We start from the raw sequence: 24,232 nt of genomic DNA, 5'->3' as shown, positions 1-24,232 counted from the left end.
GATTTAATGAATCCTGAAAAGCAACAATCATACAAATATTCATAGCCTCATTATCAGACAGACATGGTGTGAATACAGTTAGACTGAAATGACCAATAAAATTCATTTCATAGAGAAATAAATTTTGAATGAAAAGCCACAGTGATTTACAGATTGAACAGTGATTGATGGTGATGGATGGAACTTCCTAAAATAGTCATTTAAACATGCGAAGGATTATGGTAGCGCAGATCGTTTTTTAATAAGTTTTATATTTTTTTATTTGTGTAAAATACTTATAGCATGGAAGAATCAACTACGTGGCATCAGCAATTTTAGCAAGCCATCCGATGGTTGACGTGACCTAGATGATCGTTAGAGAAAGAAGAAATAGCATGAATCAATAACCACAATAGACTTGGACAAGCAAACAAATCACCGTGCTTCAAAAAACGAGCCCGACAGGGAGAAGAAATGCTTTCCAAATTTTGTGAATATTATTTACTTCAGATCTCCTATAGAGTAATACGAAAATTACTTAATTACTAATATGTTTTTTTTTTTAATGTGTTTTACAGAAATAAATCCCTTTTGAAACATCGGAGTGTTTGTTATGGAAGTACATACGGCTGCCCAGCGATTGTCTTCTATTACACCCAACAAACTTATCAATCCACTCCATTAGCTCCAAGGGTGGCGGGGAAGCTCCACAGGGGCTTCACCAGTCTCCCACCAGCACCAAGGGGCAAGGGGGAGAATCCATACACATTGGTGTACGCTTTCGAAATTTTGTCGCTTGCTTTCTTTTCGGTTTGGAGGTGGTTGTTGTGCTCTTTTCGCATTGCTTCTCTTTCTAGCTGCCATCCATCTAACGCTGTCGCTGTCCTATACTGGTTCGCATTTCCGTTCGCGCGTCGCAACTCTCGCCTGGTTTGCGGTCTTGGGGTCCCGGAAAAAGGGGTTTCTGTTCCATGTCCATATTTCTCCCGTCCCGTGTTGGCACACACTGGAGTGCGCTAGTGTGGGTCTGTGCGTTGGCCAACTCGTACTACCATCATCATCAATGGCCAAGTACTCACCTCCGGCGTGAAGCGGAATCAATGGGAAATGGAGAAGAAAGGATGGAAGGAAGCAAGGAAGGCGTGAATGGCGCGCGCGTAGGTGGCGAATGGAGCAGAGCCTAGGGCGTAGGCACTGGCCCGACTGCGTGGGACGCACTCGCGTAAGCTGATGGGTGCGTATGTGTCGCCTCCTTTGTTGCGACGCGCGTGTAGGTGTGCGCTAGTGTTCGCTGCACTGTGCCGCCGCGTGCGTGCGCACAATCTCGCCAAACCTCGAATCGTTGGAAACGTGGCAAAAAATAAAAAATAAATCAACCGGAAGATCCCGAGAACCAGTAATCGAGACCGCGCGGTGTGGTAATGCGATGAGCATCCCCCGTGTGCCATCCAATTTTCCACACATACGCAGGCAGAACACCGTGCAAAGACACACACACACGGGCCCCCTCGTTCAAGTGTGCCAACGATTGGAGCGATTGTCGAGCACTGGCTTGCTTGGCAGGGAGTTGTTGATCGTGTCGCTCGACGGTAGTATGCTCGATTCATTCATGATTACGTTGACGCAACTACGCAAGTCGAATGCGCCGCATCTCCGTGCGTCTTTCCGCGCTGTTCGTCGCCATAGCACCACAACGCACTACTGGGGCGACCGATTCACCGGATGAGGTTAGGCGACATTTGTTTCACGTGAGGAATAAGAAGAAACACCAAAAAAAAACAACCCCTCACACACAAAAACGCCTATTCAAACGTATTCATCAGAGTAGCCTATAAATGACATCGTGCGAGATGAGACGAACGGCTGAAGTGTACGAGAGAACGAGAGAGACAGTAAGAGAGAAAACATTGTCCGGAGAGAAGAAGAAGAAGCAAAGAGTGGAGAGAGTGGGGCGGGGGGGGGTTAACTACAGAGGGAAAGAGAATGGCAGAAATCAGCACAAGGGCGGTCGAAGACGTCTTTTCTACGCCAACAAAGTGTTACTAGGCTCGTCCCCATATACCGCGCTACTCAGCCACCAACGTATCACGGAAGGGGAAGGGGAATGAGGAGCAAGCGAGCTGGCCACAGGGAGGCTGCGGATGGTGGTGGTGAGCTTCATTGAAATTTACATCTTCTCAATTGGAACGGATGACAGTGGCGTATTGGTGGACGAGGAGAGGAGCGAAAGACAAGGTGTACCCGCGATCTGAGCGTTGGTCAGAAACGAGAGTTGAATGGGAGAGACGCGAGTACGTGTGTGTGCGCGCGTCTGTGTATGTGTGTGACTGAAAGTGTGGGTTGTGGACGTTTGTTTGAACGACTTACGTACCACCTTTTTGGTTCAGCGATGGAAGATTGAAGGCGGGCGAGCGGAAGGTAGGAGAGGTGGGTTTTAAACCGACAACCACACTGTCGGTCCTCCCATTCACCACCTCAACCCAGTGCACTGCCCAGACCTACTACTACCCCATTATGAATGTTTACCGGGCGCTGTTTACCAGGGAGCGCGCGCGCGTGAAAAGTGAATGAAGTTTCAACCCATCCGACGTTTCTCGAAACCCCGTAACAGGATGTGGTAGGATGTTGTGTTGTAGGAGTTCAATGAAATATTTAACACGTCGCACAGGTTGCTGCCTCGAGAGTATGGCAAACTGGTTGACATTTTGGGGGCGGAAAAGCCGAGGGCGCATCTCGCTGATGTCCACTGTCGAATGGTTCACGTCGAGTGTTTGATGCCAAGTACGCCGCATGCTACAATCCCAAACCATATGGTCATAATACACGGGCAGAATGTACTACTAATAGAATATTCGTTTCTCTGTGCTTGAGCAGAGACTGGCCACTTCGTACAACAAATGAAAATCTTATAATTTGCTATCGGCATCAGTGGCTCTCGACCCAGAAGCTCGAAATCAAACGATCGCAATCATCACCACCATCGTCATCATTGCCCGGCTAGCTCAGTCGGTAGAGCATGAGACTCTTAATCTCAGGGTCGTGGGTTCGAGCCCCACGTTGGGCGTTCTTCAATAATAAGAGGGGAAGACACACTACATAAAAACAACCCTCTTTTTTACTGACAACAATCCTAGGCTATGTTTTATCATTTTATCAAACTTTCATTATACAGAGAGTGGCAAAACGCTGATCTAGTGCGTTGTCTGGTTGAAGACGATTGAGGATGTGCACATCAACCGTACCATATTTCATCGCACTCCTTTTGGATCATCTCAGCACGATTCTATAGCGCTGTGTATACTCGGAAAGCTTTTTCCGGTCCCAACGATCTCAACAGATTTCCATGCAACGATATTTATAAATAACGTGTGCTCTGCATCCAAAACATAAAAAAACAACACGTCTCAATGGCAAAAGTAACATCAGCACCATCCCCAAAGACACACACAAACACCTCATCCGGCTATTGGAGCAGGCCAAACTGGATTAGCGTTTATGTAGAGTTTGAGGTCTACAGTTTAAGTTAGCCTGATGTTTTACTTCGCTACTGATCTTCCCATTTCCTTCTCTCTCTCTCTCTCTCTCTCTCTCTCTCTCTCTCTCTCTCTCTCTCTCTCTCGTCATCGTGGATGGCTACATAAATCCTGCTGCAGTCATTTTACGCACATTGTAGAATTAACCTCCCCCGTTTCTACATTAAAGTTCAACTCCTATTCCAGTCTTGATCCCCAGTGATCGTAATCGCGATCGCCTTCTACGGTTAATTTTTTACCCTATTGAAACACCCAGCAGCATGTGTATGCCAACCAAGAGTATGGAAGTACACGGGAAGAGGCATAAATTCACCTGCGACAATACGCCGTCGTACTTGCTGTACATTTACTATGGAAAAAGGAAACGGCCTCTAAAGTAACGCTCGTCCGCTGAACGGAAGACTTTTCCGCTTTTTTGCCAGCCGTGCGTATCTTTCAAAAGCGGCGTGTTGGTGGAGGCACCGAAAGCCACACATGTGAAACGCATATTTCAGAACGGATGGATATAAAGAGACAGACGCGGTCACGAGAGTGATGTTGGTGAATGTGCGGTGAAATAAGAAGCATCCGGATCCAGCTATCAACCGTTTTAAGTATGAATGACAGCAAACATTCTGCGTGCGAGAAAGAGAGCGCTAGTTGGAGGGATTGTTTACTAGAAAGATGGGTAAAACGACTAATATAGTATACTGCTTAGACGATTGAGGACTCCACAGGAAAAAAAAAACATGGATAAACCTGGTCAGTGTTAGGTAATCAAACAAATACTACACCGTTACATAGATCAATTTTAAAATAACCGCTAATACATGATCTCCATCGGAGCATTCGATCATCAAAGGGAAGTAGAGTGGCTGCTGATTATAGTACGAAAACAGCGCCAACTAAGATACCAACAAGCTATCCGGCATAAACTACCAAACCACAGGCCCTTTCAATGATGACCGACAGTAGGTGTCGCGTAGTAAAAATGCCTTTTATTTGAACGCTAAAAATATCACCGATTCATTGATGCCAACGAAGATTCGTCAAAACCAACGGCGACGCAACACGCGGCGAAGCAAGGAAGCAACAGCATGGGATGTGGATGGAGGAACACAAGAGTTGATTAACAGACGATATGGCCGTGGTCGCGTGTGGGCCGGTGGTGGATGTTATTGAACGGAAAAAGAAAACACCTCCACTTCCGAATGTGATGAGCGCAGAAAGCCGGGAAAAGGACACACCGAGCGTACGGAACGAACGAATGGCCAAACTAACGAACGATGCCAGCTCGTGGGCGACAGGAAATAACAACTGCCGGATGAAGCCGGGGCCCGGTGTGCTGTTGAATATCGGGACCGGGTCGACAAACGGATGCATGACAAGCCAAAGCCCACACACACGCACGCGACCATTTGGGGACGGGATGGAGATAGAAGCATCGGTAGAATTACCCCCTGGTTGAACGAGATGCACGACGGTTTTATTATTAGTAACCGACCCGACGTGAAGAGCTCGGCGGGCGCGGGCAGTCGCGGGCAAGAACAACCGCTTTCTTGGAGAATCCACCTACGTAAGTGTTCGGGTCTCGCATACAGATTCGTATAAACACTTACACACACATACACATACACACACACATATATACACATACATACATCTATGGAAAGGAGTCTGTACGGACGGAGCGAACTACCACTGCCGTAAAGAAGGCCAGCGTGGCCACGGCCCGATGCGCACGCGCTATGTTCGCCCACCAGTGGGGAGTATAGTTCCTTCCTTCACACCCAACGGGGGCAGCAAGCTGATGCGGATGACGGATGATGGAAGAACTAGTGGCTGGTGTGAAAGATGAAAGAGGAAGACGGTGGCGTGAAATTTAAGGGCATCTTAAGTGGATGCTTGACAGATGTGGAAGCCGTCGGATTCGCACGCGGCTGATCCGGGGCGTGGGGGTATTGCGGCGACAGCACTGGACGATGAGAGTATTTTTCGTCCGATTCGGTCAATGAAAGCGTGTGGAGAAGTGCAGAGCTTTGGCGACATATTGACGCTCGCAGATCATGTTTAGCAACGAGACGAGCTTGTTGATGGTTGAAGACAGTTGACCACAGCGTTCAAAAGCGAAACATCCTCCGAACCCCTGAGCAGAGAGAAATGGGAAGGAAGCCTATTATGGGATAACAGCTATTAACTGATGAGGCTAAGAGGTTCGTCCTAGTACACAAGACAATTTAAAGGTAAGCAATACCAGACGACATGTTGGTCCGATTTACCTCTTGAATGAATTATTCTGAGGCCAGTAATGAGTCCTTGCTGAGATTTGGACACATTATTCAGCGCTTAGAACATAGCTTTACATAGGACTTTGTACAACTGTAAAATTTTATTTTAAGAAAAATGTTCTTTCTAATGCATTAATAACGATAAGTTCAACTTTTTTCACTCATTATCTCGAGGAAAACGGAACCCTATTAACGATGAGTTTTATATCAACATTTTTTTTAAACTATACAGCCTTTTAGCTTGCAATACTTTCATAGAAATCTTCTTAGCATGATCCAGCCTCATCAGTATTCGTTTGTGTGATCTCCTGTGATCCAGTGCCATGTTAAGGGTCTACAATGAATCGGATCACAATTGTTACGGATCATCGGATTACAGTTGTTGCACCTTCAGCTCTGTGGTATCCGATTTGTTATTTTTTTCTTATTTTATTTTTCACACAAAATTTCAAGAATTACCAATATTGTCATAATGGTCTAATGGAGCATTTGAATACTTGGAGCTGAACAGTCTACATGGAATGGGAGGCATGGCAAATAATGAACTATTTTAGTTCAAAACTGATTTGTTTGTTTTTACTTGCCAGTGCTATTTAAGAAAATGTATGTTAAAAATTCGATGCACTTTAGCAGCTTGCCTAAAGCACACCCATGGAGATTGCCGATTCGAAAAGATTCTACGGGAATATCCTATGCAACAAGTACAGGTTAATGGAGGTCCCACAATCGTTCATTCGCTGGAAGTGATAAAATCGAAACGGGTGAAGTTGGATCGCAACCTGGCATGGTCCATCAAGAAAATGTCCAATGTAACCAACATCTCGGTAAAGAAATTCTACGCAAAGAATCATGAAATACGACTTACACGTAAATTCTAGAACTAAAGGGGATCGTCACTAAATAAATAATACAGAAAATGATTTTCCAGTTCCCTGGCGAAAACCCGTTCAGTCGATAATATCCCTTTTTATCTTTTTACCCGAACAAATTTCAGAATATTGTTTAGAGACTGAAGCAAGAATTTCAAACTAACCATGGCCGGATGCGCCACACTTTAGAATTGAGAGATTTGACAATTTCGACTTTTTTTCAAATTATGCTGCTCTTAGAGTAAGTATCGAAGATTATATCATGATTTACTAGAACCACATGCATCTCAGGATAAAGATCAACTAGTATGAACTTTAAACCTTTTTTCAATAGCAGAATTGAGCGCTATTTCAATAGTCAAATCGAACCAAACGATGGAAGGATTATAGAAAGCATAAAGCTTTGGGTCAATTATTATTGCCCTACTAGCAGTTTAATCCTATACCCATTGAATTATTCAATTATGCTACAATTTCGCGCGAGTATTGGCTTATGTTCAGATAACGATGTCGTTAATCCTACGGCAACATTTGAACGACATGTACATAATGATTCGGTAGTGTTGAGAACGAATCGTACTTTTTCTATTTGTAATTTATATGTTCAAAGTACCATTAGGATACTATCGAAAGTTTTCTCTTGCTCTATACCAAAATTATTGTCGGGTGGTTGAGTGCAGTTAATCGGAAACAGAATAATTTATTACTTGTAGCACTTAAGAAAATATGTTGGCCGCATGATGGCAGCTCCAAAAAGACGTTCATTTTGTACATTACAACCACACCGCGTATAGGATCAGATCGTAACGCGAAATACGTATTCCCCCATAAGTCTTTTGATTAACGATGTATGCTTTCCATTACATGTCCATTGCATACAGCATGATCGTTGCAGCACCCCCGTCCTGCTCAATGCGGTCTTGTAAAGTTCAAAAGATTTACATTACGAAGCCCAATACCGTCACACTCGACGATCACATTATGTCCGTTCTCTTCAATGATGTTAAATTTGGCCTGAAACCCGCGTGTAATAAAGTAATTAGCCGAACTGTTCCAAAGATCGTTCATATACGAACCTTCGTCATCAATTCCGTCACATAGATTGCCGTCCGGGTGTGCATCGTCAGTGGTTCTGTGCGGATGCGACTCTTGCCGTCAGCCAGTGCCATCAGAACAATCATCATGTCTTGTACATGTCGGTCAACGCAGGCACCAGCCATGATGGCGCTATAGATTTCACGTGCAGCCTCTTCGCCACTTTGAAAACTTTTCTTCCTTGCCTCTCCAAGTGCCGAGCCACCCAGGATGGCCCCAGTGCTTGTTTCACAGCCAACACTGTATGCCAGACATAATAAAAAAAAATAATGCAAGTTTTTAAACATTCCAACCTTCACATCGTCGTGAACAGTTCACTCACATGATACCGGAACAGTTTCCTTCTGGTGCCATGTCTATACTCTCTTTATAGACTTCAATATCTGTTCGATTGCCATTCGTTTGGCCCAGAATAGATTTGGCTCCGCTAGACATTTCATGGGCAATCTAAAAAGTGTTGAAATTGAAGTTAATTTCATCAAGCCATCAATACTTTAAATACAGCCACCAAACCTTTAACGGGAGCACACCAGCGACGAAACTCCACCCAAATACTCTATTCACACGACCCATCTCAACCAAGCTGATGGGGCGCAGGGATTGTACCGGCCTTACTTCCACGACACACTGTCCTCCGCCTTTAGGGAAGTAACCCCTGCGTATCAGATCGAAGTCGAAGCTGGCACCAAATCTTTCCATGTTGGGACGAAATATTTCTGTCAAGAAATCTACCTGTGGAGCAAGATCCGTGTTGGTACCTCCTCGCAAATCCAGCGTCACTGGACCAGAACTAAAAATAGCCACAGGTAGTGCCGCCTGCATCAACAAGGATATGCTTCTAAAAATGTTGAAATAAATAAAATAAAGAATTTTGTGTACATCCATCGTGCAACCTTTCTATCCTACCCGGCGGTTTGAATGTGTCCGACAAATCGTCCGTGCCCTATATGCCCAGGGTAAAATTCGATCTCCGTTGAACCGAGCGCAGCTTTGTGCACTCTGCCCGCACAAATGTCGCGCATCAGCTCCACTCCGGCCAGATGCTGTGCTGCTAGTCCAGGCTTTTTACGACCTTTTCGAATGTTGCTAATTCGCACTGGTGTCTTCGTGAGCACGCTGAAGCATAGTGCCATTCGCAGGATTTGACCGCCCTGTAAAATTGTAAACAATGTAATCAAAACAATTGCTGCTGAATCAATACACTAGTGCACCAACCCCTTCCAAAACGCTGCCATCTATGTTGAATAGATGATTTTCCGGTATCCTACTCATTCGATAAATCGCCTAGTACCACTTACGCGTGAGAAAGGTATTTTAAAACTAAAACAAATGTTTTCTATGCTGCGTCTCAATCACAACAAAACATACCGGCAGCGCATGTCGGATTGGAACCAGGAAAACGGAGCCCTTCACCATGACAGTTTGTTGAACGGCTGGTTGAAAAACATTAATATACTTTATTAAAACAAGAATTCATAACAACACACTAATAATAGGTACATAAAATCATTTAAAACATTAAAATTAACATTTTTAAAATATAGAACACAAGTATTGAAGCCATGGTCGCAGCGAATGACAATCACATTTTTAAGCGTTTGACAGTTTGGCTTAAAGTAAGCGGGAACCAGGCTGTCAAACACTTTGTTTGAAGAATCCATTTTGAAATGCTTATTTGAACAGAACAATCGCAAATATTGTATTGAAAAAATAAAAGTAAAGCATGTAAAGAAATTCATATTAAATTTTTTACACTTTTTCGTTTCGAACGAAATGTATTTGAATAACATGATGTCTTTTCCAATCCATCGGGGTATATTTTAGTTTCCGATTTTGGTGAGAGTAAAATGGCCCTTTTTCCATGCTCCCAGTTGGTCCAGCCTGAAGCGAAGGTTAGCTGTCAAATCGCGTACCTCACAAAATCGGCAACAGATTCGCCATTTTTCCGAGTCAGTCTGTCCCGTTGCGGTTGCATTTTCTCGTGTGCGCGCGCCAGTGATTGAATTGTGTTCGGCTTGCCGGCGGGAAAACTCTCAAGTGCGTAAATTTACTATCTAATTCTGCTCGGGGCATCATTTTCCAGCACTCAGCAGCTTCGCTATACAGTTTTCACGAACGTGCGAATAGTTTAGTGCGTTTCTCGGCATTCTAAATCTAGTTATTCATCCTGCGTATCCTTTGGGTGGAGTGCGTCAGTGCTAACCTGTTTTTTTTTTGTCCAACTGTGTGTCCTTGTAGGAGCTCTCTTGCGGTTCCATGCGGGCTAGATAGCCCGCCTCCTTGTCCTATTAACTGTTGCATTAGTGTTGAAAGATGCATTTTTTTTTTGAATAATTAATGACATACGGCTAAAACGCAGCAGAATAAACCGATCAATTCTGCATCGGTTGCTCTTGCTATTGAAGTTTTTTTAATGTTATGTTTCGAATACATGTAGGATCCGAGCCTACGGAGACATGGAGTCCTTATGACGCCATGTCGGGGAAATAATTTTCTTTTTTAGTTAGCTTATCCCATTGATTACCTGTCGTAACGTACCTTTCTTGTTGCTCTTATTTCCATTTTCGTTTTCTATCCATCATCATCGCATTGCCGGTATCCGTGTGTTACGATGGCATCGCTCATTCGCCGCTGCACGGATCCATACGATGGGAATTACCGATAAATGTCATTACATCATCTTGCGTCGCATGGTACCCGAAAACCACCGCCGGACCGCTTGTAGACAGTAGCAAAGGTACATAAATATTCGCCATGGCAAGCAAAGTAGAAGAAATCCGAGGATCGATCGAGGCGTCCCTGAAGGATGACTCGAAACCATGGACGCAGTTCTTCAAGCTTGCCGAGGAAAAGACGAACGTTCCGCGGCTATACATATTTCTGGGTGAGTAGTAGTGGTAGTAATCAAGCCAATTCTCGCGAAACCCATCAGTTCTACACCTCCGTGGCCGGGCACGGCAAGCCAAAAACCCGGTCGGGGAAACGAAACGAGCACTCGTACGCAGAGGCGAAGGAGTTGGCGTTGCCCTCTCCCAGGATGACGTACTTGAGGTGGAGCAGAGAATCTCTGTCTGAAGATATTTTTAGGACACGAGCCAGCACATTGCGCTAGTAGTGAACACGCTTACCGGAAAACAAAAGTGTTGAGCATGGCATTTGTCCGGGGTGCCGTGAGTATGGCAAAGAGACGAAACTCGTCCACTTCAATCCATTGCCACATTACTGCTTCTTAATATGATAGAAATAGAAAAATCAATCCAGATGCTAGCGGAGAACAGATTAGCAACCGATCCGCTAGGGAGCGGATGTATTGTGTTTAGCAAAGTGTACCTGTTTAGCTTGACAGTCATTATTCTTGTCACACGCATCATGGGCCACTGCTATATACAGCCAGTCATCCCCTGAGGGTGCATACATCCGGATTGGGTTACACAACCGATGAAAATTGTCTCTAACGCTCACATGCAGCCATCCATGTTCTGTCATCATCATCCCTGCACACGACAAAACGATGGACAATCGGCGGTTGATTCTATTATAAAAAACATACTCGTTTCGTGCAAATTATATTAATGGTTTTTGTCGCACATCGCACTCAAAATGCGCACAGTCGCGTGAAGGTGTGTTGTGCGTTTTTCTTTAAGGAATAGTGGTAATTTTCTAGACTTGCTTCCCTATTTGCACAACCAGCATCTGTTTTCAATCTATGCCGATCATTATCTCAAGCGAATGGACAAGTAGTAGTGACATTCTTATTGCTCCACTCAAACAATGTTTTAAACTTAACTTTGCCTTAATCGTCGATTCTATCCGTTTTTGTATGTTAGTCTCCATTTGTACTTCTCTTTACTTTGTGCAAGTTTACACTTTTACGACCTTGACATTGACTAATTTACGCGGTGCTGATGGGAATATTTAATGAAATCAATGTACCACGTAACGTTGACTGATATTCCAAGTGCATTCTATAGTATTAGTCATGAATCTTTCATGCATGCAACTTTCTACATTATCTAATCTTTCGAGCGATGATAAGAATAATCTTCTAGAACCGCACACTGATACCGGTCGGCAAACGAACGTTGTTACCCGCTAAGTTCTGGGATTGAAAGTACCCGATTTTAAAAGGTTCGCCAACCTAATCGCCTTCCCAGCATTAAAAAAAAAAACCTGTTTATTCTGGGTGATGAGTGTTGGATGCTGTCGTCGATGACGAGGAATTGTGTCTGTTAACAGGTCCAACTGTGCCCAATGAAGAATTTGTCCCTATATTTCATTTTTCGCTTGTGACCACATAATCGATCGCAGTTTTGCGATTGTTGAGACAACAATCGGATCGATTCATGCAGCTGGTGCGATGCAGTTGTATAACAGGAGGATTTTGAGAGGGAAAATGAGTAGCAGCAGTTCAACAGTACACATTTGTTTGAAAATGAATTAGAATTGTACTTAAAAGTGTATCGACACGAGCCATATTTATAGCAAAACTTTAATGTTTCACCCAAACTTGATGCATTTTAAATGCGATTTAGAGGCGACTAGCTGTCTACCTTCACTTGTCGCAACCGCCTTTGATGCCGTGCTCTTGTAACATGCGCCGTAAAACAGTACGCCAGAATCGATCGGTTTCAGCAAAGGCTTGTTGGAGGAGTGTCACGCATTTCGTCTCTTTAAAAGTGTAGGAAATGTAGTACAAGTTATTTTATTTCATTAATAATGGGATAAATTTAGTTTTGCAGTTGTTTTTCGGACAATCTTGCTATGCCATGTCAATGTAGCGGTGCAGTATAATGCTTTCATCGAAATCGATCTTTTGACCTTTGCAATGAAGGCTGAAATGGCATCATTCTAACTCTCGGATAATGCAAAACACACACACAGCGAAGTTCTTAATGACCTAGCACCGTTGTAGGAATTGCCTTTTTATAGTCTATAGACAATTGTTACAAGGTGTGCGTCTCACGTTAGTCATCCGCTTCATTAGCTGGGACCGACAACGTTAGCACACAGCACATGCACCACTTTTTGCCCACATACGCTACACCGTGACGTGTTGCAGGCCAACTCATCGTAAGAAACAACCTTGATAACCAGATAGTAAAACCCTTGTGCCACGAGACGGAACTTTCGGGCGCCGGTCGAAGTTGATATGTGTGGCGACGACGACGACGATGCCTCCGAGTTGGGAGCACATTGCGGCGCGGGGTATGCCAAATCGTTAACGGTATGGTCGCTTCGAAAACTTCCCCTCGAAAGCTGAACCATGACTTCGGGGGGGTAGCTTCGGTTTCTGCAAACTTCTTGTTTATGATCACCTCTTACAAGCCTCCCCACGTTCACTTTCACAGGCCTTACGGGCTGCATTCGTGGTTGACAACAGTGACTTGATGGAACTCGCGATGCTCTTGCTGCTGGGCCATATGTATAGACTGGAGTTTTTCGTAATTATCTCTAGTGACGTAGCAGTGCCTCGCCGGCAAGGGTAACACAATGCGACATGCACAACTCTCATAAACAATGAACGTTTTCAGCTCGCGTGGAGAAAATGATCGTAAACCGTTCCCAGTCTTTGAATGTAAAAGTATTTGTGAGGGTAAAATTACGGAACTCTGCTGAGTTCCTTAAACTCTAGGGGGTTTTCCACCTCTCCAAGACAATTAATAAACGCCAACTTGAAGGAAATGTACAATATTTGAAGATTTGTTGCGATATAATTAATTAAACAACGACTGTTTTTTTAATAACTTAATTGAACAATAATGCAGTCAGGCGATTTCCTTTTACTATTGTCCAATTTTTTAAATTATAATTTATATTTGTTCAATACAAAGGTTGTGCGTAAGAGTAAGAAACCTTGCTCTAGATGCTTGGATCAAATGTAAACCCCCTTAACTTCGACCGTCTGTGTGTTGTGTGTAGATCTTGCACGAATGAGGCAAGAAGGCACGCGGCGAACAGTGATCCTCTCCTAGCTATTCCGTTATGCACTGATATCGGACCGGTTTGCTGTGCTTTGTCCATGGAACCGACCGTAATTACCACCAACAGCAACAGAGGCTCCGACGATCGTTCGTCGCTAGAATGAACGCTTTGAGACCTCGCGAGAAACCTCACATTGAACAAAAGTCGACGGGGCCCAAATGTAATCGGCGAGAATCGACAGAAACATAAACGGCGTCTACTTCGCCGCGTGTGTAAACGTGTCTACGTAGCTCCGTACAGTCAGTCGAGGGCTGACCGATACGGATTGGGCCGAGGTTGTTGTTGATTTTATGCTGAACGCAAACATCTATCAACCGAAGTGTAGTGTAACAAAAATTGCCTACGACGAAGGAAGGAAGATTCCATTTTCGATCAGACGAACCGATCAGTCGTTTGTTGTACACCTCGTCAATAGCAGTACTGGAAGTACAAGTTTCAGTCTAATAAGTACTGTAAAGTTTGAAAACTTTCATGTGAGATAGTGACGTAGAATCAATCTTTTGTCCTATCGGTGTTGTGGGATGTTATCGGTGTTTGTTCATGGAGCTAATGGAAAATTTAAGCACATTGTATTGACAGTCAATATGCGTGCGGCTTGAGTTTCGTAGCAGATCGTCAGACGCCTCGTGTTGTTACGAATTGCTGGAATTTAAATGAAAGTTAACATTCGGCCCAATTTTTACGCTACGCTGGTGGTAACCATGAGCGTAAAACAATCTTTTTCATTTTCAGGCGCATTCAGCCGCTAATTCGAATCACTTTCCTCTTTAACGTTGCCACGTAACGTCCTATCGTAAAATGAAAACTGTTAGCTCATATAACACAACCCCAAAATGGATACCGGCTGCAACGAAAAGAACTAGAGCCGGAGATTTCCTATCAATTCAGTTTGCGATCATGTCTGAGTTGCAGACTTATACGAGTGTTGTGTCCAATTAAAAGTGAAATGTGTCCCTGTAAGACGTTGGGAGCTTCGTTCGATGCACGATCGCTTATCGCTGATGCTTATTAAAAGTGCACGGCCGATAATGAAGGGAGAGGTCGTTCAGTGCGCCCTAAAGCGATAGTTAGAGAGGCATTCTATCAGGCTGCTTGCACTTAGATTTATGCCTACGATGCACTTTGGATGCTTTCGTTGTTGGGGCTGATTAGTTTCAAGTTCAAGTTTGCAAGCAACCCTCTCAGTTAGTATTAGATAATGCCGACCGACAGCTGTGTGCATTGTATTAGGGGTATGTCCTTTAAAAAAAAAACCAGTAAAAACTCAGTGCAAGAGGAGTTTTTTTTTCGTGCGAATTTATTCACGCTCCTCTGCCAGAGAAGGGCGCACAAAATTCGGGCAACCGACTGTGGTGCATATTTTACCGGTCATTCAACAGTGATTTATGGTGAATGCTATTTTTAGGCATTTCTGTTTCAGCCAGTGTCTCGAAATATATGCCTTCATTTTATAATGCCAAATACTGTCGCTGGTGCAGGTGTGTGTAATGGTGTGTGCGGTAGGTAATAAAACGCATTTGCAAATCAGAAATCACTGGGCGGCGATGGCGGCGGTCAGTTGCACCCAATAATACCGACAATGCGCAGTAATACGGTTAATATACACAGGTCTAAATTAATTGTTAGGCCGCATGATCATTACACTGCTTGCTAATGTAATAGGGTTGTTGATCAGCCCGGATCGTTGGCGTCGCCCTGCAAGCGGCAAAATCACTCGGGCGATAATAAAATCAAACCGGTGATGTTGCGGTGGTATCAAATGGAAAGGAAATTTGATCGCTAGATGAGAAAGAAGTATTTTCTATTTCGATTTAGTTTCATGCATATCATGTTTATAACAGCAGCAGCAGTTTTGCTTTTATCTCCAATCCTCTTCGTTTGTTTAAAATGCTATGTAAGTGAAGGGCTTTCTCCAATGTAGTGAGTGAAAACGATCCTTTCACGAAAACGAAATTCAAAGCTACACAATTAACAATCTTCGGACAATACGGCGCAAGCCGTCATATTTAAAATAAATAAAATAAATAAATAACAATTAACAAGCTTCAGCGAACGCAAAAATTAATTTCCTTATAGAACAAATATCTCCGTAGCATTGAGGAGGATTTTTATTTGAAATCGTGTTTGGCCTTGCAAGCATAACATGCCTGTCTCTAGATGATCTAGCTCAAACACGTGTTATCACTCTTGACTATTTTTTTATAGCACATTCAGTAGTAGCAGCGTCCTTCTCATCTCCTATCCGTATGTATTTGTGGTTGATATCTACCTCATTTATAGTAAGCAGATTGTATCGCGTTGTTTCGCTTAGTATTTATCTAGCCACAACGATAGAGGATTTTCGCCTTATAATCATAGGTCACCGTATTATTAGAATCGTGTCTTTAACACTGACGATGCTGCTACTCTTAGCGTAATGTGTTTCTGCTCATAATGGTATGTATAATTTTTCTGACGAGCGTGGAGCAGCTGTGCTCTGAAGCAAAAATTTTGCCAACGTATTAAGCGATTGTGAACAAAATCTCGGACGATAGGCAAAGCAGGAACCGACCAACTGGCTTTAATGATCAGAAAATGCTCGTGTCTTTTGACACGCTGCTCGGTATGTCGGGCTTTAACTTTTTTTTTTTTTTGCAAAAAACAGGACAGACCACAGCTTCTTGGTCTGTCGTTCGTGTATGTGTTATCTAGCGTAACTGTAGGATAGTAAAATGCACAACACAAAAAGGCAAGAACAAGACAACACGAAGCACTTTAGCTGTTGAACTCTTGGACGATGATGATGTACTTAGGCTAGGCTATTATAATGTGTGCGGGTAGTAAGCGTATCATGCGCATGTCGTTAGTAAAATTAAAATCATTTTTAAGGTCTCCGTTACAAAAGAAGCAAAACACATTCAAAAGTCCCGTCCGCTCTAAGACTGATCGAGTGGGAAAGTATTTAGTGATCGGCAGCATTCCACTCGACCGAAGAGCAGCAGCCCTTAACTAAATGCTATCCCTAAGGAAAATTGTGATTTTCTTAAATAGGTAGATTATTTGTGGTAACGTTACTGGACCAGCGGTATTAGGTGGTGTAGTTAGCTAGAATCGAAGTGAACATGCCAGCCCAAAGTGGACGCCGTGATGGAGCAGAGGCGAACGAACAAAAGGATAATTCGGGCTACATTGCACTAGGTAACGAGCGCGCGTGTTTGTGTGTTGTAAATTGTGGGTTCCCTACTTCCATAACCATTCTCTCGGCAAAACTTCCATCAAATTGTTGTGGAATTGTCTTCCTACTGTTACTCGAGTATCTCGTTACTGCATTCGAGTGGGCAAGTGCCAGCAAAAAAAAAACCCTTTTTGCTTGCGATGCTCACAGTACGTCTATAGTTTTCTCTAAATCATCAACCAGCATTATCCCGGTCCGGGCCAAATACTCACTCAGCAGTTCGATGTAGCTTGGCGTGTTATATGTGTCGTAGGTACCTAGGACGTACTATTTATAGCCGTTTGGGCATGCTTCACTCGAACGAGCCGGTCACATTGGAGATTGGATCGGGACGCACGCGTTGTTCCGTGTCCTAATGTCCCGTCCCGAAATTGCTGCTAGCACTTTATGTGTCATGTTAACTGTGGAGCGCGAGCCGGAATGCGAATTCGATCGCCTAATAAATATACCGGAAAAATGAAATAATAATTGGTTGAGGGAGAGAGAAAGAGATTTTTCTCAATACTCTCCCTGATCTAACCATACGCACACACACACACACGTATGTGCGCAAGGCTGATTGGTAAACGTCACGATCGTCTGGGAAAGTCCATGGTCGTTGTTTAATGATCTTCTTAAAGCCATACAAAAGGAATTGCGTAGGGATGCGCTTGATTTGTGGTTGCGCTAGATCGAACCGCTGCTATTAGATATCAATCTGGTGCAGAGTGGATGAAAAATGATCTTAAAATATAATGAATTGCTTTCGTAACAAGAAACACGAGCCCAATGTAATATAAGATTTCTGCTTTGATTTCTTCTGTTGCAAACGACCGTCGAGAATAGAGTATTTAGTGGAGTTTCTGGGAAAATTGTATTTTTTATGTGCGCTGTTGACGTGTAAAAATCACTTTAAAAGCTTTAAAGCTACTATAATAATTTAATTGTTTTCTTTTTCAGGTGGCGTGGCCGTCGTTATTCTGTACCTTGCCTTCGGCTATGGAGCTCAGATCCTCTGCAACGTGATTGGAGTTGCGTACCCTGCCTACATCTCGATGAAGGCCATTGAAACCCGCACGAAAGAGGATGACACCAAATGGTTAACGTACTGGGTAACGTTTGGAGTGCTTTCGGTATTTGAGCACTTTTCCTTCTTCCTGGTCCAGATCATCCCGTTCTACTGGTTGCTGAAGGTATAACAAATTCGCTTAGCAAAGCATCTATCAGTGTTCGGAAAATAATGCTAATTTGCTTTCTCTATTTTTATTGCAGTGCTTGTTCCACATATGGTGTATGGTGCCGATTGAAAACAATGGTTCCACCATCATGTACCACAAGGTTATTCAGCCATACTTCAAGAAATACGAGAAAGGTATGTAATTTTTTGTTTCTTGTCTGCTACGGGTAGATACATCCATCGTTTACGTGTATTAATGTGTATTGTTTTTGTTTCCTTTACTTCCCTACAACAGTTGCCGACAATTTCATCAGCGACACCACGGACAAGCTGAAGCAGACGGCTGGAGAAATGATCTCGAAAGTCAAATCAACCTAAGCTGCATATCGTGTGCACTGCTCCCAAACACTCACCAACAAACAAACACACACACACACACACGTACTAAACACACATACACATATAGATATAAAGGACCCTCCCGACCTCTTCTAATAACAACCCCATTCGATGATGGACGATCGAACTTTGCGACACTGTTAGAGAAAAAGAAGAAAACCTGTTAGCAAAATATGGACGTAGTTGGGAGATTGAGAAAGACGAAAAATTATATAAGTCATACGCCATCGTGAAACCACAGTTATTGTTGTTGTTGTTGTTGTTTATGATTTATGTGAACGAAAAATGTCCTACGGCCAAGTTACCGCGTTGGTACATATGCTTTACATTTACGGTTGGAGTCGTTTGTTCCAGTTGGAGTCTAACAATCACATCCTGGCCTTTTTAAGAGGTTGCTACCTAAGTTGTAGTCCTGCTGCTGATGGATTCAGTCCGGCACTAAACAAGAATACATTTTTTTTCAGTTTAAGTAAATTTTGAAAACACACATGTATGAATTTGATAATTGTAAGTTGATTAGATGTTGAATTATAGTGTTTTGCGTGGAACAACTGCTGATATAGTGCAAAGCATGGAAAAAACGGATTTCGTGGGTAGATCCTTCATTGATTTTTTTATGGGCAACAGCAGAGTTCCAACTAAACAGTGGCTTGATGAGTTTTACCCGGACTCTCCACAACCAACTACAAACATTAAATATTGTTTTGTGAGTTTAAAAAAGGTCGTAGCGATACAGCCTACGCAAAACGCAGTTCTCGCCCGAAAGAGGTTGTTTCGTCGGAAAATGTTAAAAATTTCATAAAACGGTTTTGGATAACGTAAACCCACATTGATGAGGATAGCAGAAGTTCTGGCGATATCTAAGGAACTTGTGTGTCATATTCTGCACAAAGGCGTTGTGCAGAATGAGTGCCGCGTGAACTCACAATCGATCAGAAACAACGGGTGGTGTGAATCTTTTAAACTACAATAAGTGGAATTTTTGTGTCGATACGTCGATATCCTTCTCGCAGACCAGAAAAGAATGCTGACTGATATTATTTATTATTAATTATGACAGTCCTGTGCCGTATTGTCTGCTGACTGATGTTATCGTTAATCAAATCGTCTATTACATATAAGTTGATGAAACGCAGAAGAACCCGCTTTAACCGGCTACATCATGGTTTTTAAGAATATTTAGATTGAAACCCGTAAATAGATTCCGGTGTATTAAGTTCAGTAAGTTTTCGCTCTTTGCATGTCATAAAATATTGAAAATATTTCAGTTGATAGCTGATGATGATCAAACTTTTTTGCACTGTTGAATTTTAGAATCTTTAAATGCGCTTGGAAATTTCTGACGTTTTTAATCCTAGATTCTAATTCTAGATGTGTCGCGTTGCAAAAATTAAGCACAACAGTGTTTGCAACCAATCCTGTATCGCCTGTCCAACAGTCCAACAGAGTCGTTATTTAGAAAGAAATGCTGAGGAAATTTTTGAATTATTTATGATTGCACATTTAAAGTTCTTATCCATGTTATATGTACTGCGAATTGATCATCCTAATCGAAAGAGTTTACATACAAGAAAAACATCTTCGTTCAGTGCGTCTAAAAGCACAAAAGTCGCTTTATTGTGTATGCTAAGTTAATAACGTTATATTACAACCAGACCTGGGTGCATGTTTAGCTCTTGCTAGCATCGTCTGTTTTCTCTGCATTTTTTAAAGCTTCAATCTGTGCCAACTTCTCCGCCATTTGCCTGTTGCGCCATGCGGTCATATATGTCCTGGGATGAACGGGAAGCAAACCGGCAATTCCTGTGCGACAACGAATCCATATAGTTATTGGCTGTAAAGAAACTCTTGGCAAGTGTTCTGGTCTGGTGCATTGATAGTTACCTAACAACTCCGCCACCGGTTTAGATATGTGCGCACCACTACCAATCCAATGTCGAATGCGTTCGTAATTGAACGACACTAGCTGTTCATCATGCTCGTTCGGGATTGGATCATAAGTGCCCACTTGTTCAATCACCGGCTGATATTGCTCTTTTCGGCGCTGTGTTGTTAACATCATAAACCATGTTTCGTGAGTTATTTGATGAGAAGAAGTTAGTTAGCACTGGAACTTACCTCCATTACAACAATGTGGAAAAACGGACGGTTTGTACAGCCATGGCGCACAAAGCGTATTATTTTCGCGGATCTAGCCCAAAACCTTCCCGTACCACTGGCAGGTGCAAGCGACATTTTTACAAGAAACACGATGCGCTTTTACACAATTTTGTGTGTTGTATTGAGCTGGAAAGAAATCGTGCGCCGGCAGAGAAGACAACATTGAAATGTCAGTTTATGTTTGTTATCTAATCGTGCCGTGTCAAATTTAACATGGAAACGAAGTCCACCGCGTGGATGACAAAATTTATTTTTCTAAAATTTTAGATTTTATGTTAAAGCGTCAGTCCGATTCGATGAATAGTTATAATAGTTATGATTTATAAATATTGCTATGAAAAAAAAACAAAACATAAATTTATGCATTGCAATCCCGAGAAGGGGAGAAAGATTTTTAAATAACGAACGTTAGAACGCGAAATAGGAGATGATCATAGTAAACTGTGGCTAGTATAATCGAAATGTGCTAGTATATTCAAAGATTTAACGAAAGATTGAGTGTTACAAGTACGGCAAAATGAAATCCGTTGGCAGTGAACAACATTTTTCCAACAAAATTCGTACAGAGTCCCGACGAAACTCTCGTAGTTCAGAGAAGCAAGAGAAACTAATGATAGAAATAAAAAATGCCGATCTGCGACAAAGGGTAGCTGCAAAGCAATCGTTAGTCGACTGTTGGCGAAGGAAAACTTAAAAAAACATTTTGGTAGGTTTTACATTAGCAGAAACTAGATGTCAAGTCTTCTAATTGATATTTTATGGAATTCTAGGTTGGATAGCAGAACATATTATGACGAAATATATTACTTCGATTAGGTGTAGAGAAGAGTCAACCAAAACGTATTTATGAATTGATATTTCAATAAACATTTGTTTGGAATGCTGCCTTGTGTTTGTAGCTATCTCTATTTCTATCACCGTCCGTATTCCTTATCAAATAACTCTCTGGATCATGGTTTACTCCACTTGTAGAAATGTCTTACTCCTTTTTGCTAACAAAATTGCTTAGAACAATTTCACTTCCCAAGATGATATCCATCCAAAGTTACGATTGTGAAGCAGTACTAAAGGTACATTTTGTTTGGCGCGTGGCTTATAAAGCTTTTGGGTGCATGAGTAAGATGTGTTGGAACTGGGACAGATTTCCGTAAAATACACACGGAACATTTTTGTAGATTCGAGCTGATGAAAAAAACAATACAAGTTGGCATTGATTTTGTAACACGCATTGAAGGTATTTTTCGTTTAACACAGGCTTGAATTCGGGTTTGGCGTGCAAAATGGACATAATAATTGATAAATTTCTCAACGAAACTGGTGATTCCTATCGATTGGAATACTATCCAACGGAGCTGATGCTTTACTTCGAAAAACATCATATTTTTGAAATTATTTTTGTAAGTATGACTTTCTTGAGACTTTGGCAACTATAAACAAAAGTTATTGCTGACCCTTTTGTTTTCAGGATTTGATGATTATGTTACAACGAGAACGGCCACCCAATGTTGAAGAGTACATGGCCAAGCATATTGTCGCTATCTCAAAGAAATATTACCAAATTAATACCTACGTTAATTTTCCGGAAAATGTTGGTAAGCCACGTTAAGACAGTAGATTAATATTGATGCTTGAGATCATTTCATTGCGTTGCTTCACAGATGCCGAAAGCTTCGTTCGTAAATTCCAACCGAGTGATCACTACTATCCCATAATCAGACTAGAAGAGTCATTGAAAACAAAAACGTTTTTACAAACTCTCAACAATCGACTAAAACTTATAAATCTTCACAATAAAAATATTATCATGTTGGGCGATAGGAGCGCTATAAGGGAAGCGAAAAAACATGTTCATTTCCGACAAATATTGCGCGCTGCAAGTAACAAATCACTTTCGAAGTTATGTACACACATTGTTGAACGCACCAAACTCCTCCAAATCGATCCTCGTCATTCCGTCATCAGATACGCCCAGCGGATTGTGCTGCTCGGTCGTCCTGGTTGTGGCAAGCATCGTGTAGGAAAGTGGCTGGCGACAACATTGAATGTTTGTTTGGGTAGGATCTGGCTTGAGTATAATTTTTTTAGATTTTTAAAGTTCTCCATCTCATTGCTGTCTCTTTTACAGTATCTGCATCCGACTTAGTTGCAAAACATGAGCAGAAATTGGATAGCTTCGGCAAAGCTCTTAGTTGTGGATCCGCAGAAAATGTGCATACTTCTGAGTTGTTAACCACCATTGTGCAACATCGACTTCTGCAACCGGATTGCCTTGAAAGTGGCTGGATATTAGTTGACTTTCCGAACACAGCTGAAGATGTGCAAAATTTCTTCCGGATGTTAATCACACCAACTAAGCAAGTATATGATCATTTTCTGGAAAAGCATTTTGATATTGATTATATTTTTAAATATTATAGAGCACTGTTCATAGACACAGATGAGTCAGTATGTCGGCGTAGGAAATTATCACGCAGAAAACATGAGCAGATCAACAGCCACATGTGCTGGCAGAAGATGTTGTTCGAAACAAAGGTAAACTAATATATCTTTCAACTGCTTAATATGGTAAAATTATTATATTATTCTTTATGTACTAGCTGAAATTTTACGACTTTCATCACCAACCAATAATCGATGCGTTCAACGAACAACAGTCCTGTGTTATGATGCATGTTGACGGTAATCGATCGTGTTCAAACATTCAGAAGTCTATTGTAGATAAGCTGGTCATTTAGTAGGATATTCTTTTCGCAATTAGGAATATTGATAAACTATCCACGGAATTGTCTATAAATTGTTCGTTCCAAATCAAAATTAAAAACATCATATGATCTCTCTCTTTCTTTCTTTCTTTCTATTTCTCTCCCTCTCTCTTTCTTTCATGTTTCTCCCTGTTGTGTAAAACGCCAATACTGCTATCATCGTCCAGTTTCTGTCGTTGGATAGACAAACTAAAACAACTTTGTAGTATTAATGGTCTTACATGACTGAATCCTAGTATCGTTATAAGTCCTGAATATTTTTTATTTACAATTGATTATTACAGTCCAGTGCCGCATTGTCCTAAGTCCTGAGTATGTTCTTTGAAAAAAAACTCATTTACTTACATATTTAACAGCCATAGTTTTAGCTCACTACATACATCCTTTAAACTGCAATCAATTGGGCGACTATAATTACCAGAACTAGCCTTGGCGGTAGCAATAGGTTGATTGCTAATTGTTCAAACCGTTGATATCGGGTAGAATTTTTTTTAATTCGTTTCGTATATTTAAACACCTTGGGGACGACAGCGTTTTGTAAACTGTCAAATATGTTAACCGAAAACCGAAATGGCAGGACCTTTTCTTCGCATTCTGGTTTCCTTCGCTGTCAAGTTGACAGGCCCAAGTTTTCTTTACCTACCAGCGTTTTCAGGTTTAATCCCTATCTAAGCAAGAAGAACTAGTGCGCGTGAACGGTGAGGAAAATCGGTATTGGAATGGAAATAGTTTCTATTGAACGGCAATTTACTAGCAAGAGCGTGTAACGATGGTTTCCTGATCCTGGCAAACTTTCGCTTTGCCGATATCAGCAAC

The 24,232-nt window shown here is 42.1% G+C and overlaps 4 protein-coding genes and 1 non-coding gene across 6 annotated transcripts; 3 read left to right on the top strand and 2 right to left on the bottom strand.

Annotated features, from left to right (window-relative positions):
• The first annotated feature begins 2,970 nt into the window (after positions 1 to 2,970).
• On the top strand, positions 2,971 to 3,043 carry Trnak-cuu (transfer RNA lysine (anticodon CUU)). The gene has a single exon. It is a non-coding gene; the product is annotated as a tRNA-Lys (tRNA).
• A 4,503-nt stretch (positions 3,044 to 7,546) lies between these two features.
• Positions 7,547 to 9,021, bottom strand: LOC126563146 (RNA 3'-terminal phosphate cyclase). Its single transcript, XM_050219770.1, has 6 exons — positions 8,959 to 9,021; positions 8,650 to 8,894; positions 8,257 to 8,581; positions 8,066 to 8,190; positions 7,725 to 7,983; positions 7,547 to 7,662 (listed from the first exon to the last, which is right to left on the bottom strand). Exons 1-6 carry the CDS (start codon positions 9,013 to 9,015, stop codon positions 7,558 to 7,560), a joined length of 1,116 nt encoding a protein of 371 aa, XP_050075727.1. The 5' UTR covers positions 9,016 to 9,021; the 3' UTR covers positions 7,547 to 7,557.
• A 1,454-nt stretch (positions 9,022 to 10,475) lies between these two features.
• On the top strand, positions 10,476 to 18,732 carry LOC126563111 (receptor expression-enhancing protein 5). Of its 2 annotated transcripts, none has more exons than XM_050219732.1 (4): positions 10,476 to 10,627; positions 17,879 to 18,111; positions 18,191 to 18,290; positions 18,391 to 18,732. In XM_050219732.1, exons 1-4 carry the CDS (start codon positions 10,498 to 10,500, stop codon positions 18,471 to 18,473), a joined length of 546 nt encoding a protein of 181 aa, XP_050075689.1. In that variant the 5' UTR covers positions 10,476 to 10,497; the 3' UTR covers positions 18,474 to 18,732. The 2 variants fall into 2 exon arrangements, with proteins under 2 accessions (XP_050075689.1, XP_050075690.1); XM_050219733.1 differs by lacking the exon at positions 10,476 to 10,627 and adding an exon at positions 16,781 to 16,902.
• A 1,431-nt stretch (positions 18,733 to 20,163) lies between these two features.
• On the bottom strand, positions 20,164 to 20,788 carry LOC126563273 (probable 28S ribosomal protein S16, mitochondrial). The gene is made up of 3 exons (XM_050219903.1): positions 20,613 to 20,788; positions 20,379 to 20,538; positions 20,164 to 20,297 (listed from the first exon to the last, which is right to left on the bottom strand). Exons 1-3 carry the CDS (start codon positions 20,727 to 20,729, stop codon positions 20,164 to 20,166), a joined length of 411 nt encoding a protein of 136 aa, XP_050075860.1. The 5' UTR covers positions 20,730 to 20,788.
• Positions 20,789 to 21,895: 1,107 nt separating this feature from the next.
• LOC126563188 (uncharacterized) lies at positions 21,896 to 23,389 on the top strand. Its single transcript, XM_050219814.1, has 6 exons — positions 21,896 to 22,051; positions 22,120 to 22,246; positions 22,313 to 22,708; positions 22,780 to 23,008; positions 23,072 to 23,186; positions 23,252 to 23,389. The coding sequence occupies exons 1-6, from the start codon at positions 21,935 to 21,937 to the stop codon at positions 23,387 to 23,389; spliced, it is 1,122 nt and encodes a 373-aa protein (XP_050075771.1). The 5' UTR covers positions 21,896 to 21,934.
• The last annotated feature ends 843 nt before the right edge of the window (positions 23,390 to 24,232 follow it).

This window comes from Anopheles maculipalpis, chromosome 3RL (assembly GCF_943734695.1).
Source record: "Anopheles maculipalpis chromosome 3RL, idAnoMacuDA_375_x, whole genome shotgun sequence".
Taxonomy (NCBI): Eukaryota; Metazoa; Arthropoda; class Insecta; order Diptera; family Culicidae; genus Anopheles; species Anopheles maculipalpis.
Note: the sequence above shows the minus strand (reverse complement) of the source record. Positions and strands in the feature narration are given on the sequence as shown.

Excerpts from the sequence above, each read along its gene's own strand:
- LOC126563146 (XM_050219770.1), bottom strand. The coding sequence starts at position 9,015 with ATGAGTAGGATACCGGAAAATCATCTATTCAACATAGATGGCAGCGTT. Across the intron at positions 8,582-8,649 it reads GGACACATTCAAACCGCCGG|AAGCATATCCTTGTTGATGC; the intron begins GTAGGATAGAAA and ends CAACATTTTTAG. Across the intron at positions 7,984-8,065 it reads GGAAACTGTTCCGGTATCAT|TGTTGGCTGTGAAACAAGCA; the intron begins GTGAGTGAACTG and ends TCTGGCATACAG.
- LOC126563111 (XM_050219732.1), top strand. The coding sequence starts at position 10,498 with ATGGCAAGCAAAGTAGAAGAAATCCGAGGATCGATCGAGGCGTCCCTG. Across the intron at positions 10,628-17,878 it reads GCGGCTATACATATTTCTGG|GTGGCGTGGCCGTCGTTATT; the intron begins GTGAGTAGTAGT and ends TTTCTTTTTCAG. Across the intron at positions 18,112-18,190 it reads CGTTCTACTGGTTGCTGAAG|TGCTTGTTCCACATATGGTG; the intron begins GTATAACAAATT and ends TTTTTATTGCAG.
- LOC126563273 (XM_050219903.1), bottom strand. The coding sequence starts at position 20,729 with ATGTCGCTTGCACCTGCCAGTGGTACGGGAAGGTTTTGGGCTAGATCC. Across the intron at positions 20,539-20,612 it reads TCCACATTGTTGTAATGGAG|CGCCGAAAAGAGCAATATCA; the intron begins GTAAGTTCCAGT and ends TTAACAACACAG. Across the intron at positions 20,298-20,378 it reads ACCGGTGGCGGAGTTGTTAG|GAATTGCCGGTTTGCTTCCC; the intron begins GTAACTATCAAT and ends GTTGTCGCACAG.
- LOC126563188 (XM_050219814.1), top strand. The coding sequence starts at position 21,935 with ATGGACATAATAATTGATAAATTTCTCAACGAAACTGGTGATTCCTAT. Across the intron at positions 22,709-22,779 it reads AACATTGAATGTTTGTTTGG|TATCTGCATCCGACTTAGTT; the intron begins GTAGGATCTGGC and ends TCTCTTTTACAG. Across the intron at positions 23,187-23,251 it reads AGATGTTGTTCGAAACAAAG|CTGAAATTTTACGACTTTCA; the intron begins GTAAACTAATAT and ends TTTATGTACTAG.